We start from the raw sequence: 14,867 nt of genomic DNA on the forward strand, positions 1-14,867 counted from the left end.
ATGCAATTTAATTGAATAAAATTCTCGAAAATTTGAGTTACACGCTTCAAGCATTTTAAATCCTTTAGGGATTTTTATATATATGTCGTTATCAAGTGATCCATATAAATGGGTTATATCTACATCCATTATATGCATATCAAGGGTTTTATTTGTTGCCAGATTAATAAGAAATCGAAATGTTATTGCATCCATCACAGGAGAATATACTTCTTCATAATCAATGCCAAGTCTTTGCGAAAACCCTTTTGCTACAAGTCGTGCTTTATATCTTACGCTTGCATTTTTCTCATTTCGTTTTTGCACAAATACCCATTTATACCCCACTGGCATTACATCTTTAGGTGTTCGGACTACAGGTGCAAAAACTCCACATTTTTCTAATGAATTCAGTTTTGCCTTGATTTCGTATTTCCATTTTGGCCAATCTTCTCTCTGTCTACATTCTTCAACAGATTTAGGTTCAAGATCCTCATTATTATTTACATATCAAGCGCTATATTATATGCAAAAATATTGTTGACAATTATTTCTTTTCGATTCCATAATTTTCTTGTAGAGACATAATTTATTGAGATCTCTTCGTTTGTCCTAGTTTCAGTAACCTAAACTTCTTCTGGAGTTTCATGATTAATTATGTCTCTATTCTCTTCGTGAGAACTTGCCTTCTTGATGTAAGCATCTTGGTCATTTGCTACTCTTTTCTTTCTAAGATTTGTATCTTTTGAACCAACTGGTCTACCACGCTTTAAACGTGCCTTAGATTCATTTGCTACAGGTAATTGTCCTTCAGGGACATCAATCCGAATTGGAGCATTTGCAATTGGTATGTGAGATTTAGTTGAATTAGTAAATGCGTCTAGCAACTGATTTGCTGTCTTTTGCAAATAAATTATCTTTTGAACTTGTTGTTCACATTGTTTAGTACGAGGATCAAGATAAGATAATGATGATATTTTCCAGGTAATTTCCTTTTCCAACTACCTATTATCTCCCCCTAATGCTAGGAATTTTGTTTTATCAAAATGACAATCAGCAAATCATGTCATAAATAAATCTCCTGTTAATGGTTCTAAATATTTAATTATAGAAGGAGATTCATATCCAACATATATTCCCAATCTTCTTTGAGGACCCATTTTAGTGCGTTGTGGTGGAGCAATTGGAACATATATCGTACATCCAAATATTCTTAAATGGGAAATATTTGGCTCTTGACCAAAAGCCAATTGTAAAGGGGAGAAATTGTGATAACTTGTTGGCCTAATGCGCACAAGTGCTGCTGCATGTAAAATAGAATGTCCCCAAGCAGAACTTGGGAGCTTGGTTCTCATAAGTAATGGTCTAGCAATTGATTGGAGGTGTTTAATTAATGACTCTACTAAACCATTCTGTGTATGAACATGGGCAACAGACTTTTCAACCGTTACTCCGATTGACATACAATAATCATTAAAAATCTGAGACATAAATTCACCAGCATTATCAAGATGTATTGTCTTAATTGTATAATTTGGAAATTGTGCTCGCAATCGAATTATTTGGGCAAGTAATCTTGCAAACTCCAGGTTGCAAGCAGATAATAAACACACATGGGACCATCTTGTAGATGCATCTACTGAGACCATAAAATATTTAAATGATCCACATGGTGGATGAATGGGTCCACATATATCACCTTGAATTCATTCTAAAAATGTAGGTGATTCAATCCCAATTTTAGCTAGTGATGGTCAAATAATTAATTTAACTTGAGAATAAGCAGCACAAGAAAATTCATTAGATTAAAAACTTCTGGTTTTTCAATGGATGTCCGTGTGAATTCTCATTGATTCTTCGCATCGTTATTGAATATGGCCTAACCGATCATGCTAATTAATAAAAGTATTAAGATCACTAAACTTCTGATTTACTATAACACATGTTTCAAATACATTGATATTTGTGTAGTACAATTCGAAAGAAAAAGCAAGTAATTTTTCCAACACACATTTCTTGCCTACAATTATTCTTGTAATATAAAGATATTCAGTATTTCCTTCATTGGTTGTCTCAATATGATATCCATTACAGCGAATATCTTTAAAACTTAATAAGTTTCTTTTAGACTCGGAAGAAAATAATGCATCTTTTATAATAAACTGTATTCCTCCGGGCAATAATATATCAGCTCTTCTAGAGCCTTCAATTAATTTTGTACTACCAGATATCATATTTATGTTAGCTTCACTCATTATCAAAGAAGAAAAATATTTCTTTCTTTAAGTGTAGTGTGCATTGTAGCAATGTCTACGAGACAAAGATCTTCATCATTAATCTTGGATCCAATCATAAACTTAGGAATGTTCATTTTTGTTTATTCAAAAAGAAAAATACATAGTAAGGCATATTACAAAGCCAACAAAACAAAGTAATTTATCTAAAATTGAAAATCACACTTAAACATATTAAAAGTAAAACACTCAGTTAAAAGTAAAACACTCAACTTAAACATATTAAAAGTAAAACACTCACAAAAACATAACTTTAACAATTTTGGACATTTTCATCCCTAATTAAATGATCAATTCTCCCTTCAGGATTTTTGAAGAAATCTACAATATCCAGATGTGTTAAGCAATAGGTCCATGATCAAAATTATCATCTTGATAAGCAAAATTTACTTCTCTATTTTCATTTTGGTAGGCAAAATTTGCTTTCATGTTTATCTCTTTTTCTTTTAATAATGCTTGATAAAGTTCAACAAGATGTTTAGGCGTACGACAAGTACGTGACCAATGTCTTTTCATGCCACATCAATAGCACAAATTTTCTATATTCTTCAAATTTTTATGTTGTCCACTTTTGCTCTTTTCCTTTTTCCTTTCATCATTATTCCACTTCCAGTGGCTTTTATAATTAAAAGGGTTATTATTATAACCACCACCCATGCCCATGATTATCATATATTGTCACATTCACTTTAGGGAATGAAGTAGAACTTGTTGGGCGAGCTTCATGATTTTAGAAAGAGTCACAGTTTTCTAGTGGTCATATATTTCCTTTAAATTTTTCCAAAGAATAAGTGGATCTTTTACCATAAGGTATTCAGTTTTCAATCCTTCCTAGAGATGGTGTTGAAGGAAAATCATGGCTTTAGCCTTATCTTGATTGGATGATTCATTTCCTTCTTTGATGATGTCAACAAAACCCATAGCATCTAAGTGAATTTCAACATCAAGAATCCATGACAAATAATTCTTGCCCATAATATCAAGAACCACAAATTCAAGTTTCGTAAAATTTGTCATGACGAAAACTATAAAAGAAATATTTAATAAATTAGACAATCTCTAATAAAATGGAAATATTATCAGAAATAAGAATTTAGAATAACAATAATGAACATACAACTTATTATAGTTATAGAATTTAATCATTTAAAAACATAAATCATAAAAGCAAATATCTACAAATATAGTGTCTTTCTTTATTAATCAAATTATAAATCTATCACTATATAATGTTTTGTTTATAATAAAACCAAAACGTTCCAAATTAAAACACTTTCATATATTTTTTACTATAAAAATGATTAAACATTCCAACATATTTATAAAACATATTGAGATACAAGCAAAATTGAATTTACTTACTTGGAAAATGGAAAAATTCAACACCAAATTTGATAAGAGACAAAAGCTTGAAACTTGATGAGAATATTTTTCCCTTGACAAGTTGATATGGTTAGAGACCCGTGTTGATAATGTATTATAAAATATACTAAAAGAAAAGAGAAGATAATTGAAGGAAAATAGAACCAATGCTTTTCTATTTCAAAGTTGAGTGTATATCATCTTTCACAATACATCTGTTTATAGTCTCAAGATTATGAAATATTATAAATGAAATAAAAGCTTATAAAATACTTTGAAGTTGTAGAACTTGAAAGATTCAAGAGTTAGAGAAGATGAAAGATTAGGAAGTTATAGAACCGCAAGAAATATCCACATTTATTCATAACAAAAATATAATTATCACGCAAAGAATCAATATTGGTAAAGAATTAACGGAAATAAAACCATCAATAATCTAATTTCATTATGTTCTCCTACCATAATTTTTCTTTTTTTAATGTATAATTAGCTATAATGATTTCTTTGTTTTTAATTTGAAAAATAATATGACCTCTTACCGTTATTTTTAAATGAATTTGAAAAGAATTAAAAGAGTTTCTAAAATTTCATAAAAATTTTGTAAACTATATTAGCCTATAAAGTAGTAAAGGACAAATTTATATAATCTAGGAGGGGTTTTGTGTCGACTCTAAGGTTTAATCTAATAATAAAAAAATTTCTAAAGATTTTTGAAATAACACAAATCCCTTTATGGGTTTATTAAAATTTATAATATGATGAGTTTATAAATATGTATCTAATTTGTTTATTCTAACACAAAAAAAAGAAGCTTTTTTGTTATTATAATAACGGAAGAGAATATTTTTCATAAGAGGATTATTATTATTAACCCTTAAGAGCATCTCTTCATTGATTTTTAAATATAAAGAATAAATTTTTTATTCAAATCCAATAGACTCTCTAAAAGTGGAGAGTCAAACTCACTCTAATTTATATTTAAAGATAAAGAGCCTGTTGGACTCTTGTTTTTATGAATAAACTCTTTATAATAAAGAGTTTAAATCATATAAAGAATTATTTGGAGATGTTCTAACAAACTCTTTATCTTTAAAATATATATTAGAGAGTGAGTTTGGCTCTTCACATTTAGAGAGTCAAATTTCGCTCTCTATTCTAATTTTAATTAATAAACTACAAATTCCTATACATTTTATTTATTAATTCTCTCTCTCATTAAATCTCTTTCTTAAAAATAAAGAATATATTTATTAAATTTAAAGAGTCTGTTAGATTTGAATAAAAATTATGTTTTTTATATTTTAAAATTAATAAAAATGTTTTTTCTTTATATGAAAGATGCTATAAAGAGTATTATTGAAGATGTTGTTAGTAAGTGTTATAAAAAGTCGAGATGCGCTAACGTAAGTAAATTAATCAAAATAATTAAAATTTTCAACTAAGACCAAGGTTCAGACCCGGTGCCAATTCCAACCAGGGGACCTGGGCCTGACCCGAATTTGTTCTGGGTTTGTTTCTCTACGCTGAGTACTGGCGGATCATAATCTCGGATCCGGTTTTCCGGTTCGGGTATTTTGCGTACCCTAAAAATTTAAAATCCAGAGTTGCAACTTGCAAGGGTATAAGTTAACCTCACTCCGCAAGTAAAACAGAAAAAAAAAAATAATAATTTAATTAATTAATTGAGTTAATAAGTAGGGAGTAGGGACTTTTAGCAAAACCTAGGAAGTGTGTTGTTTGTGAGCAACAGCAGCCGAAGAGCCATGGCGAGTTACGACCTCACGCAGCGCATAGCACCGAATCTCGACCGACATCTCGTCTTCCCAATCCTCGAGTTCCTCCAAGAACGCCAGCTTTACCCAGATGAACAGATCCTCAAGTCCAAGATTGAGTTGTTGAACAAGACCAACATGGTGGATTACGCCATGGACATTCACAAGAGCCTCTACCACACCGACGATGTCCCTCAAGATATGGTGGAGCGGAGGGCGGAGGTCGTCGCCAGATTGAAAGCCCTTGAGGAGGCTGCTGCTCCCTTGGTCTCCTTCTTGCAGAACCCTTCTGCCGTTCAAGAGTTGAGGCCTGATAAACATTATAATTTGCAGATGCTTAATGAACGCTACCAGGTTAGCTTATTCTTTTCTTGGCTTTTTTTTATTATTTTTTTATTTTTCTTGGGGTGAATAAATTTGATAGGTTTATGAAACTTTAGGAGTTCAGGAACAGAAAGTTAATGTATATTGTAGAAGTTTAATTTAGCTAAATATTAGGGAAGGTCAATGTGATTTTTATCGAGTTTACTTTCTGCTGCTGTAAATAAGGCTTAAACAGAGGGGAAAGAAAGAAAGAAAGAACAAATTATTGTTTGCAAGTTGGGTATGCTTTCGGGGCTTATGGATCTAATCTTTTTTTTTTTTAGTTTCATTAGGTCAAAGCGGTGGGTAAAGCATTGATTATTCAATGTACAATTGAGTTATTGTTGTTGGATTCGGAGGCTGGGCTATACAATGATAAAGGGTTTTGGGAATATGTTTGGTTTAAATCTTTTTGTGGTTGTTCTCATTAATTAGTTTGATACGCTTGTAGATGGTTTTATGTACTTAATTTTGGATGTCTCTAAGATTGGAAAAGAAAATGTTGTCTTGATTGGGTAAGGAACAATTTTTGTAATCTGGAATGGCTATCTAAAGGATTATCCCAAGTTAGCTGAAAATTTTAATTTTCTTGTGTTGGTACTGTGAATGTTTTGGAGAAGTTTAATATCTTAGGTTTTAAAACTAGGGGAAAGAAGTTCTTGGATTAACTGTGTTTCTGTTGATTATTTTATCATTTTGATTCTTGAACTTTTTGTTTTTATTCTGGCAAGAAATATGCTTTCCTCTTTTAGGTAGATTTAACTTGTGAAATTTATTTATCTTCTTTGGTTCCCTTTGATCAGATTGGTCCAGACCAGATAGAGGCATTATATCAATATGCCAAATTTCAGTTTGAATGTGGGAACTACTCTGGTGCTGCTGACTATCTTTATCAGTACAGGGCCTTGTGCACAAACAGTGAAAGGAGGTTGAGTGCACTATGGGGAAAGTTGGCAGCAGAGATATTGATGCAGAACTGGGATATTGCTCTTGAAGAACTTAATCAGTTGAAAGAAAAAGTTGATGATTCAAAGGTGTTTTTGCTTTTGGAAAATTTTTTCATACATATTTTTGTGTTTTTACTTGCATCCTAGTATTGTTTCAGTGTAATGTCTGTACCAACTCATTACTTTTGTTGCAGAGTTTTACTTCTCCTTTGAGTCAGATGCAAAGTAGAATATGGTTGATGCATTGGAGTCTGTTCATCTTTTTCAATCATGATAATGGAAGAACACAGATCATTGACTTGTTCAATCAGGATAAGTATGCCGCTTCCAATTTTTGTCTGGTTCTGTTTACACTTTTATTATTTTGTCAAATTTATCATGCTTCACTTAGTGTCAAGTACATCTCTTATGTGTTTCTTCCTTACCTTTTGTTTCCTTTTTTGTTTGGGCTTCTAACAGCTTCTAGGATGATGATGTTACTGAATTAAATTGATGAACTTCTCATCTGTTACTGCCAATGCAGCTTTTAAATTTAATTTTCACTATGAAAACCGCTTGCAAGAAATCATTGTACTATGAATTGTTTTATATTGTCTTTTGTTGTTATGGAAATTGCTGTATGATGATCAGGGTGCCGAATATTTTCTAGTGCATAGATTTGTCATAACATGATGGCTCATTGATGCTTCTTTTTTTTTGAAGTCTTGTTTTCACATCCTTCTTTTGTTATATTGGAAGTCATTTTTCATGTAACCAGAATCGTAACTTTTTATGTCACACTCTTGTCTCAAGTATAGAAGTAGTGATTTGAAGCAAAAGTAATATCTGTTTCTGTAGTGCTTCAATTTCTTGTTTCATAGCACAAAGAAAAATTATCCTTAATCATAATAATTGTGTTTGCCCTTTCATTATTAGTTTTTTTCTTTTTGAACTTTCTACTGCAAGCTATAACGATGTTGTACCTACTATCAGTTTATTATTATTTTTTTCTTGCAATCTGAGAAGATGGGAATATCAATTGTCAGGTATCTCAATGCCATTCAAACAAATGCTCCCCATCTCCTACGCTACTTAGCCACTGCCTTCATTGTCAATAAAAGGAGGAGACCTCAATTCAAAGATTTTATTAAGGTTATACAGCAAGAGCAGTACTCTTTCAAAGATCCCATTACAGAGTTTTTGGCATGTGTGTATGTCAATTATGATTTTGATGGTGCACAAAAGAAGATGAGAGAATGTGAAGAAGTAAGCTTTCTTTACCTGAATGTGACTCTCACTAGTATTTTTGTGAAAGTACCAAGTCATATATATATATCATATCATTTTTGTTGAGATGTTAGAATCTGACTTGGGATTTGGGGGGTTTGGGATAGATTCTTTTTTTTACTCTTCCCTTTTAGTCTTTATATCTATTATTTTGTCAGAAACTCTGTTGTCTGCACCTAAATTTTGAAGCTGTGACCTGGATTGTCCTAACCTTGTATGCAAATATAGGTTATATTGAATGATCCCTTCCTGGGAAAACGATTGGAAGAAGGCAACTTTTCCACTGTGCCACTGAGAGATGAGTTCCTTGAAAATGCTCGGCTGTTCATCTTTGAGACCTATTGCCGAATTCATCAGCGTATTGATATGGGGTAAGTGTTTGTTTTCTAAAACTGTTTACTCTAGTTACATGCTTGGGAATATCTGTATCTCAGCAAAACAAAATATTACCAATTCTTCTCTGTGCAAGTGGTGTCTGCTGCATAACATGCCTCTTTGCTCCTGAACCTTAGCTCTTTTACACTATTCTGTTTAATGAAAAAAACTAAGGAAAAGTATTTGAAATATAGGTAAATATTGTTAGATAAGTCCGCAGAGTTTGGTTTATTCTGTACAACATTGGCATCATGAACAAATTTTAAGTTCTCATGATATTTTACGTATGGTACACTTGTAAATACAATGTAAGAACCAATGAAACATGTGTAACCATATCTAGGGGAAACTAAACCATATACAACTACTTTTTAAAGACCTTGTCTTTCCCTCTTTATATAAAAACTTGTTTGTGCAGTAATTCCTGTTTCTTTCATCAACTCGCAAAGTTTTACTAGAGCAATTCACATTTATTTGCACTCTTTATATGTGGCAGAGTGCTTGCTGAGAAGTTGAATCTGAATTATGAGGAGGCTGAAAGATGGATTGTGAATCTTATTCGGAACTCAAAACTTGATGCCAAGATTGATACAAAGACAGGAACTGTTATAATGGAGCCTAGCCATCCCAATGTGTAAGATTATATATACACATTATTGTATCTTTGCATAATGATGCATGCTCTTTCCCATGTTTCATTATTTTCTTCTTCCACACGATTTCTCTGTTAACTTTTTGCTTTACTCTTTATTTCAGGTATGAGCAATTGATAGACCACACCAAGGCACTATCAGGACGTACCTACAAGCTAGTCAGTCAGCTTATGGAACATGCACAAACACAAGCTGCTCGATAAGTCAGTGCTGACATTTCTTAGATTTACTTGTTGCAAGTTTTGATATATCTAGGTTAAAATTAAAGCTTCCTGGTAATCAATCATTTGCTGTTTTTTCCGGAGTTGGAATGAAGAAAAAGAATCCAGTATTTTTGTAAGATAATTTATAATTATGTTCTCAATATTTGCTGTAAACTTTTTTAATTTTTAAAAGGTTAACATGTTCTTTCTTGATGAGATTATTTCCTTCCGAATTGTTTGGCAAATTTTTGCTATTGCATTCCTACTTGGAGCCTTGTAGCAAATCTTTGATGGTTGTAATTGAAGACAGTTTGAGTTGGTTGGGATCATAATCATAAATCATTTATAGAAAACTAGATGTGTTCCAAAGAGAAGCTTCTCATTCCTCGAGAAATTCTATTTATAAGGATTTGTGACCAAAACACTCTACTTCATAAGCAAAAGCTTTCATCTTTTTCTAAGTAAGATTGATTTGTTTTCAGGTTTTCCTAGGGTTGTTAGACGAGTTGAGCGGCTCAGCTCATCTGAATCTTGTTTATGACTCGACTCGTGGTTAGTTGAGTCAACTCAATTTGAGCTCGCTATATAAAACGAGTTGAGTTCGAACATGGGGAGGCTCGACTTGTAGGCTTGTGAGCTTGATGTGGCTCGGCTAAGCAGGGTTTCATTTGTTATATTTTATAAACTGTGGAGACTGAAGTTTTATCTATATTCTTTAGTTTTAAAAATTTGTAAAAATGACATTTAACCCCCTGATATAATTTGTTTTAAAACACAAAATTAAACCTCCAAATCAGATATCCCAAATCGACAAACCCTAACCCCTAAATTTGTTCTTGCATATTCATAATAAAAAATCAAAATCAATATAATGGTTGTGTTAAGGAAGAAGACGAAGATGAAGATGTAGAAGATGGAGATGGAAGCAGCATAAGTCTGCATAACTCGTGATGCTATGCAAGATGAAGATGAGATGGAGACGAAGATGAAGATGAGATGAAGACGAAGATGAAGATGAGACGATATGAAGATGAAGATGAAGATAAAATGTGCAGATGGTGGTGATAAAGATGCAAATGATGAAGATGAAGTCGAGTCGACTCGAACTCGATCGAGCTTGAGTTTGAGTTCGAGTCCCTTTTCTCTGACTTGACAAGCTTGAGCTCGAACTTGAGCTCGATCCGATAGCAAACAAGCTGAGCTCGATAAGACAAAAACTCGACTCGACTCGTTTACAGCCCTAGGTTTTCCATCTTCTTGAACCTTTTTTAATCTTCCTCTCTCAACCATTTTCGGATTGTTGGATTTGAAGCACTATTTTAAAACCTAGACCGGAGGACAACCCGCTTAGCTGTTCGGGTCATGGGTCAATCGGTCTGACCGGTTGAACTGGTGATGTCATCATGCTGACGTCAGCATTGCAAAAAAAAAAAAAAAAAAATTTTTTTTTTTTTGAGATTTTAAGATTTCTATTTTTTAATAACAACTTAATTAATGTCCAACATGATTCAAAGTTCAAATTCAATAACAATCCCAACATAATTTAAGTATTTAACAACAATTCAAAGTCCAAATCTAAACATGATGTTGTGTTCATCCATTACATATTAAATGACAAAATACATAATAATTAATAACAAAACATTTAGTGCAAGTGTTTTTTCTTTGATCAGTCTCCATGTTGATTGAGCTTCACACACTAGCATCAAAATTCATCATCATCATAACCATCACCATCATCTACATAAATTTCAGTAAAAAATAGAAATAATAAGTTAAAACTTGTAATTTAATTTAAAATAACTACTAAGTTGCTTAAATATTTGAAACCAACATTCTGAACATCGGTTGAATCATAAAAAGAAGGGTGATTAGCAACTCCAGCAAAAATATATCCTTCTCCATATAACATTTGTTCCAACTCCTCATAATTAAGTTCATTGACCTCCTCTTCATCGTCAACTATCCAACCTTCAGTTTTGTCGATACTTTCATAATCAATAAGATCGAAACTTATTTTCTTGTAACATCTCCTAAAATACCATAATGAAATATTAAAAGCATGACAAGTAAAATATCAGGGAAAATAATAGATAATAACAATAAGAGTGATACATAATTGAGTAATTGACAATATTTTATACCTGTTTTGCAAACGCAAGTCATAGTGAACAAAAACAAGATCATTCAACCTTTAATGCTCCAATATATTCCTCTTTTTAGTATGTATGCGCTCAAAAACACTCAACTTTCGTTCACATCCCAAAGAGCTTGAAGTTTGGCTAAGAATTTTTATTGCAAACTTTTGCAAATTTGGAGTACTATACCCAAATGATCTCCACCGTTCATCTAATTGAAAATTAAACATAACAAATGAATTAGACTTAAAAAACAAAAGAACTCATAAATTTTATAACTATTACGTACCAGGAGTGTGGTTTTGGCGGTTTCAAGAGCAAGCCCACGAGAAAAGCTTTCCTCTCAGTTTGAATATAATATACTCTCTTTCATTAACCCTGTCTTGTTCAAATTGAACGCACTTGATTTACTATCAATAGTATCAAGGAAACCACTCATGACTTTTGGCTTGGCGCAAAAAGATGCTTCGTCATATTTAAAGGTATGATTCAAATAATAAGCCACAACAGGGATATCATGGCACAACGTCCTATCCCAACGTAGCTTAATGATTCGTGTATAAGGCTTGTGCAATCTCTTTTTATTCTTAGACAACTTCTTAATTGCATTTTTCGCTTTGTACATGTCATCATACACATATCCTATTGTAGGCATCTCATCTGAGTCAACAATCCGCAGCAAGCGCATCAATAGACTCACAACTTTGGATATCTTACCCATATCATCCCAAAATCGTTATCTAGAATTATACCAATAACATGTTTGCCTTTATTACTTATTGCATATCGAGAATCAACAAATGATTTATTTGTCACCATGGCTTGCAAGTCATGTTTGTGCTCATGAAGGCTTCCCATTGCAATGAAAGTTGTAGTAAAACGGGTTACGCCCAGACGGACAATTTCTTTCCAACCCTGTTTAATTGATAAATAATAGATGTTAGTCAATCATAAAAAATGCATATTATGTTATGACTTGATAAGAACATGAGCTAAAGGTATATTACCTGTCTTTTATTCAGTCAAGCTATCAAGAATGTATGATTATATACAAACTTCGTCACCTCATAAGCACGTCTCGCAAGATAAACTATGTGATCTATCTCAGCTATGTCTTTTAACACTAAATTTATACTGTGTTGCACAGGGCGACCAAATAATACTCGGATATTTCTCAAACAACATTCTTCCAGCAACTTTATAATTGGATCCATTGTCTGAGACAAAATTGACAATATTATTTGGTCTAATCCATAAAGCTATCTCCTCAAACATCTTCAACAATGTCCCATCATCCTTCACAACATCTGAAGCATCAACTGATTTCACAAAACAAACTCCCTTAGGACAATACACCATAAAATTGATCAATGGCCTATGTGAATTATCAGTCCAACCATCAACCATTAAGGGACATCCAACATTTTCACAAATTTTTCTGTAACTATCAACAAGAAGCTGCACTTCCTTCTTAGCATCTGTTAGGACAAGTCACGACCATTTCAGAAAGTGTAAGTTTTTCAGAAAGCTACGCCTGGGTATAAACACCCAAATTATCATGGTTTGCGTGTCAATTTGTTAAGAGATGCTAAGAAGGATTAAATAAACACCTAAATTATCATGGTTTATATTCCATTATAAACATTAGTACAATACTTAATTAAATGATTAGAAATTTAATTAATTATAATATTAAATTATAGATTTATAGTATTATTGTTTAATTAATTGTTTGTGTTTTGGTTTTGATTGAGGAATTTTACGTGAATTGTGATGAATTGATTGAATTCAAATGTTACCTAGAGATTAGAGGATTTATGTATCACATTGGACACAGATGAATGAATAATCAAAATTTGTAAGGAGTGTATTTGTAAACTTTTAAGGTATTTTTGTCATTTTTTAAATGGGGGGATAATTGATTTTTTACAGGGTACCCAGGAAAGGAATTGGAACCTGCATTTTAGGTTCTGATTCCTTGAATTTAAGAACCTATATTGTACGGTTTTGGTTCCGGTTCCTTTTTTTAGGAACCTGCACTGTACGGTTCCGATTCTGTTTCCCTCGAAAAATACAGGGTACCCGAAACCACTCACCCCTATTTAAAATTTGGCTCAACCCGGTTGGTTTAACCGGTTTGATTGGGAATTGATCATTGAACAGGGCCTAACAGGCCTAAAAATCAAGGGTATCAACCTGCCCAGTTCAATCCGTGGTTGGGCCAAGGTTACTATAGCAACCCATTGGTCAAACCGGTTTGGGAAAACCAGGTGAACTCTTACACCTGGTTTTCAATTCCTAAGAGTGGATTTCTATTCCGGTTTTCCCATTTTTTCATTCTCTGTCAAGCCCTAACTCATATTTTCTCTCTTCCATTGTCGATTTCTTCATTTCATCTCTTCAATTATTCATATTTTCACTTTAGGCTACTAGGAGGTTGTTGGTTTTTACGATTTGGGTCAAATTTGCAATTTGAATGGAGGATTTTGCTGGTTTTTTTTTTTTTTTTTAATTTGAATAGAGTAGGCTATTGGATTTTTGCGATTTAGGTCAATTTTGTGATTTGAATAGAGGAGGTGCTAGGTCTTTGAGAGGAGGCTGCTAGTTTTTTGCTATTTGGATCAATTTTGCGATTTGTATAGAAGCTGGGTTTTTTTTATTTGAATGGAGTAGGATGTTGGGTTTTTGCGATTTGGGTCGATTTTGGGGTTTGAATGGAGAAGGTTGCTAGGTTTTTGAGAGTAGGTTGTTGGTTTTGCGATTTTGATCGATTTTCTGATTTGAATGGAGGAGATTGTTGGGTTTTTTTTTTCGAATTGAATGGAGTAGACTGCTGGGTTTTTGCGATTTGGGGCGATTTTGGGATTTGAATGGAGAAGGTTGCTAGGTTTTTGAGAGGAGGCTGCTGGTTTTTGCGATTTGGATCAATTTATTGATTTGAATGGAGGAGATTGCTGGGTTTTTTCGATTTGAATGGAGTAGGCTACTGGGTTTATGCGATTTGGTTCGATTTTGGGATTTGAATGGAGAAGGTTGCTGGGTTTTTGAGAGAAGGCTACTGGTTTTTGCAATTTGAATGTAGTAGGCTACTGTTTGTTTTATTGTGAAGGAGTTGGATTATGAGGAAGAAGAAGAAGATGAAGCAACTGCTAGTTTCAAAGAAGCTTGTTCATTTTATTTTGGGATTTATTAATTTTTAAAGATGGAATCATGCTGACATCAGCATTGGTCCTATCCACCGGTCAGCCTAGTTCAACCGCCCAACTCTGGACCTGGTCCCTTGACTGAGTTTCACCTTGGATTGGGTATTAAAACATTGCTTCAAACTCCTTGTAAGCCCTTGATAGTGTAAAACCTAACGCAACCCATTATATCAATTGTTAAGGAATCTGTAGCTTTGTGGCAAAATATTATTTTTAAAAATAATGGTAAGGGGTCATATTATTTTTCAAATAAAAAACAAAGAAATCATTATAGTCTACGAGAGCAATTGAGTCGATCGTAGCTTTATGGCA

The 14,867-nt window shown here is 32.8% G+C and overlaps 1 protein-coding gene across 1 annotated transcript; it reads left to right on the plus strand.

Annotated features, from left to right (window-relative positions):
• Positions 1-5,343: 5,343 nt before the first annotated feature.
• Positions 5,344-9,435, plus strand: LOC116141199 (eukaryotic translation initiation factor 3 subunit E). Its single transcript, XM_031426726.1, has 7 exons — positions 5,344-5,761; positions 6,574-6,804; positions 6,912-7,033; positions 7,743-7,962; positions 8,212-8,354; positions 8,855-8,992; positions 9,115-9,435. The coding sequence occupies exons 1-7, from the start codon at positions 5,399-5,401 to the stop codon at positions 9,212-9,214; spliced, it is 1,317 nt and encodes a 438-aa protein (XP_031282586.1). The 5' UTR covers positions 5,344-5,398; the 3' UTR covers positions 9,215-9,435.
• The last annotated feature ends 5,432 nt before the right edge of the window (positions 9,436-14,867 follow it).

Source organism: Pistacia vera, unplaced genomic scaffold, assembly GCF_008641045.1.
Source record: "Pistacia vera cultivar Batoury unplaced genomic scaffold, PisVer_v2 Contig395, whole genome shotgun sequence".
Taxonomy (NCBI): Eukaryota; Viridiplantae; Streptophyta; class Magnoliopsida; order Sapindales; family Anacardiaceae; genus Pistacia; species Pistacia vera.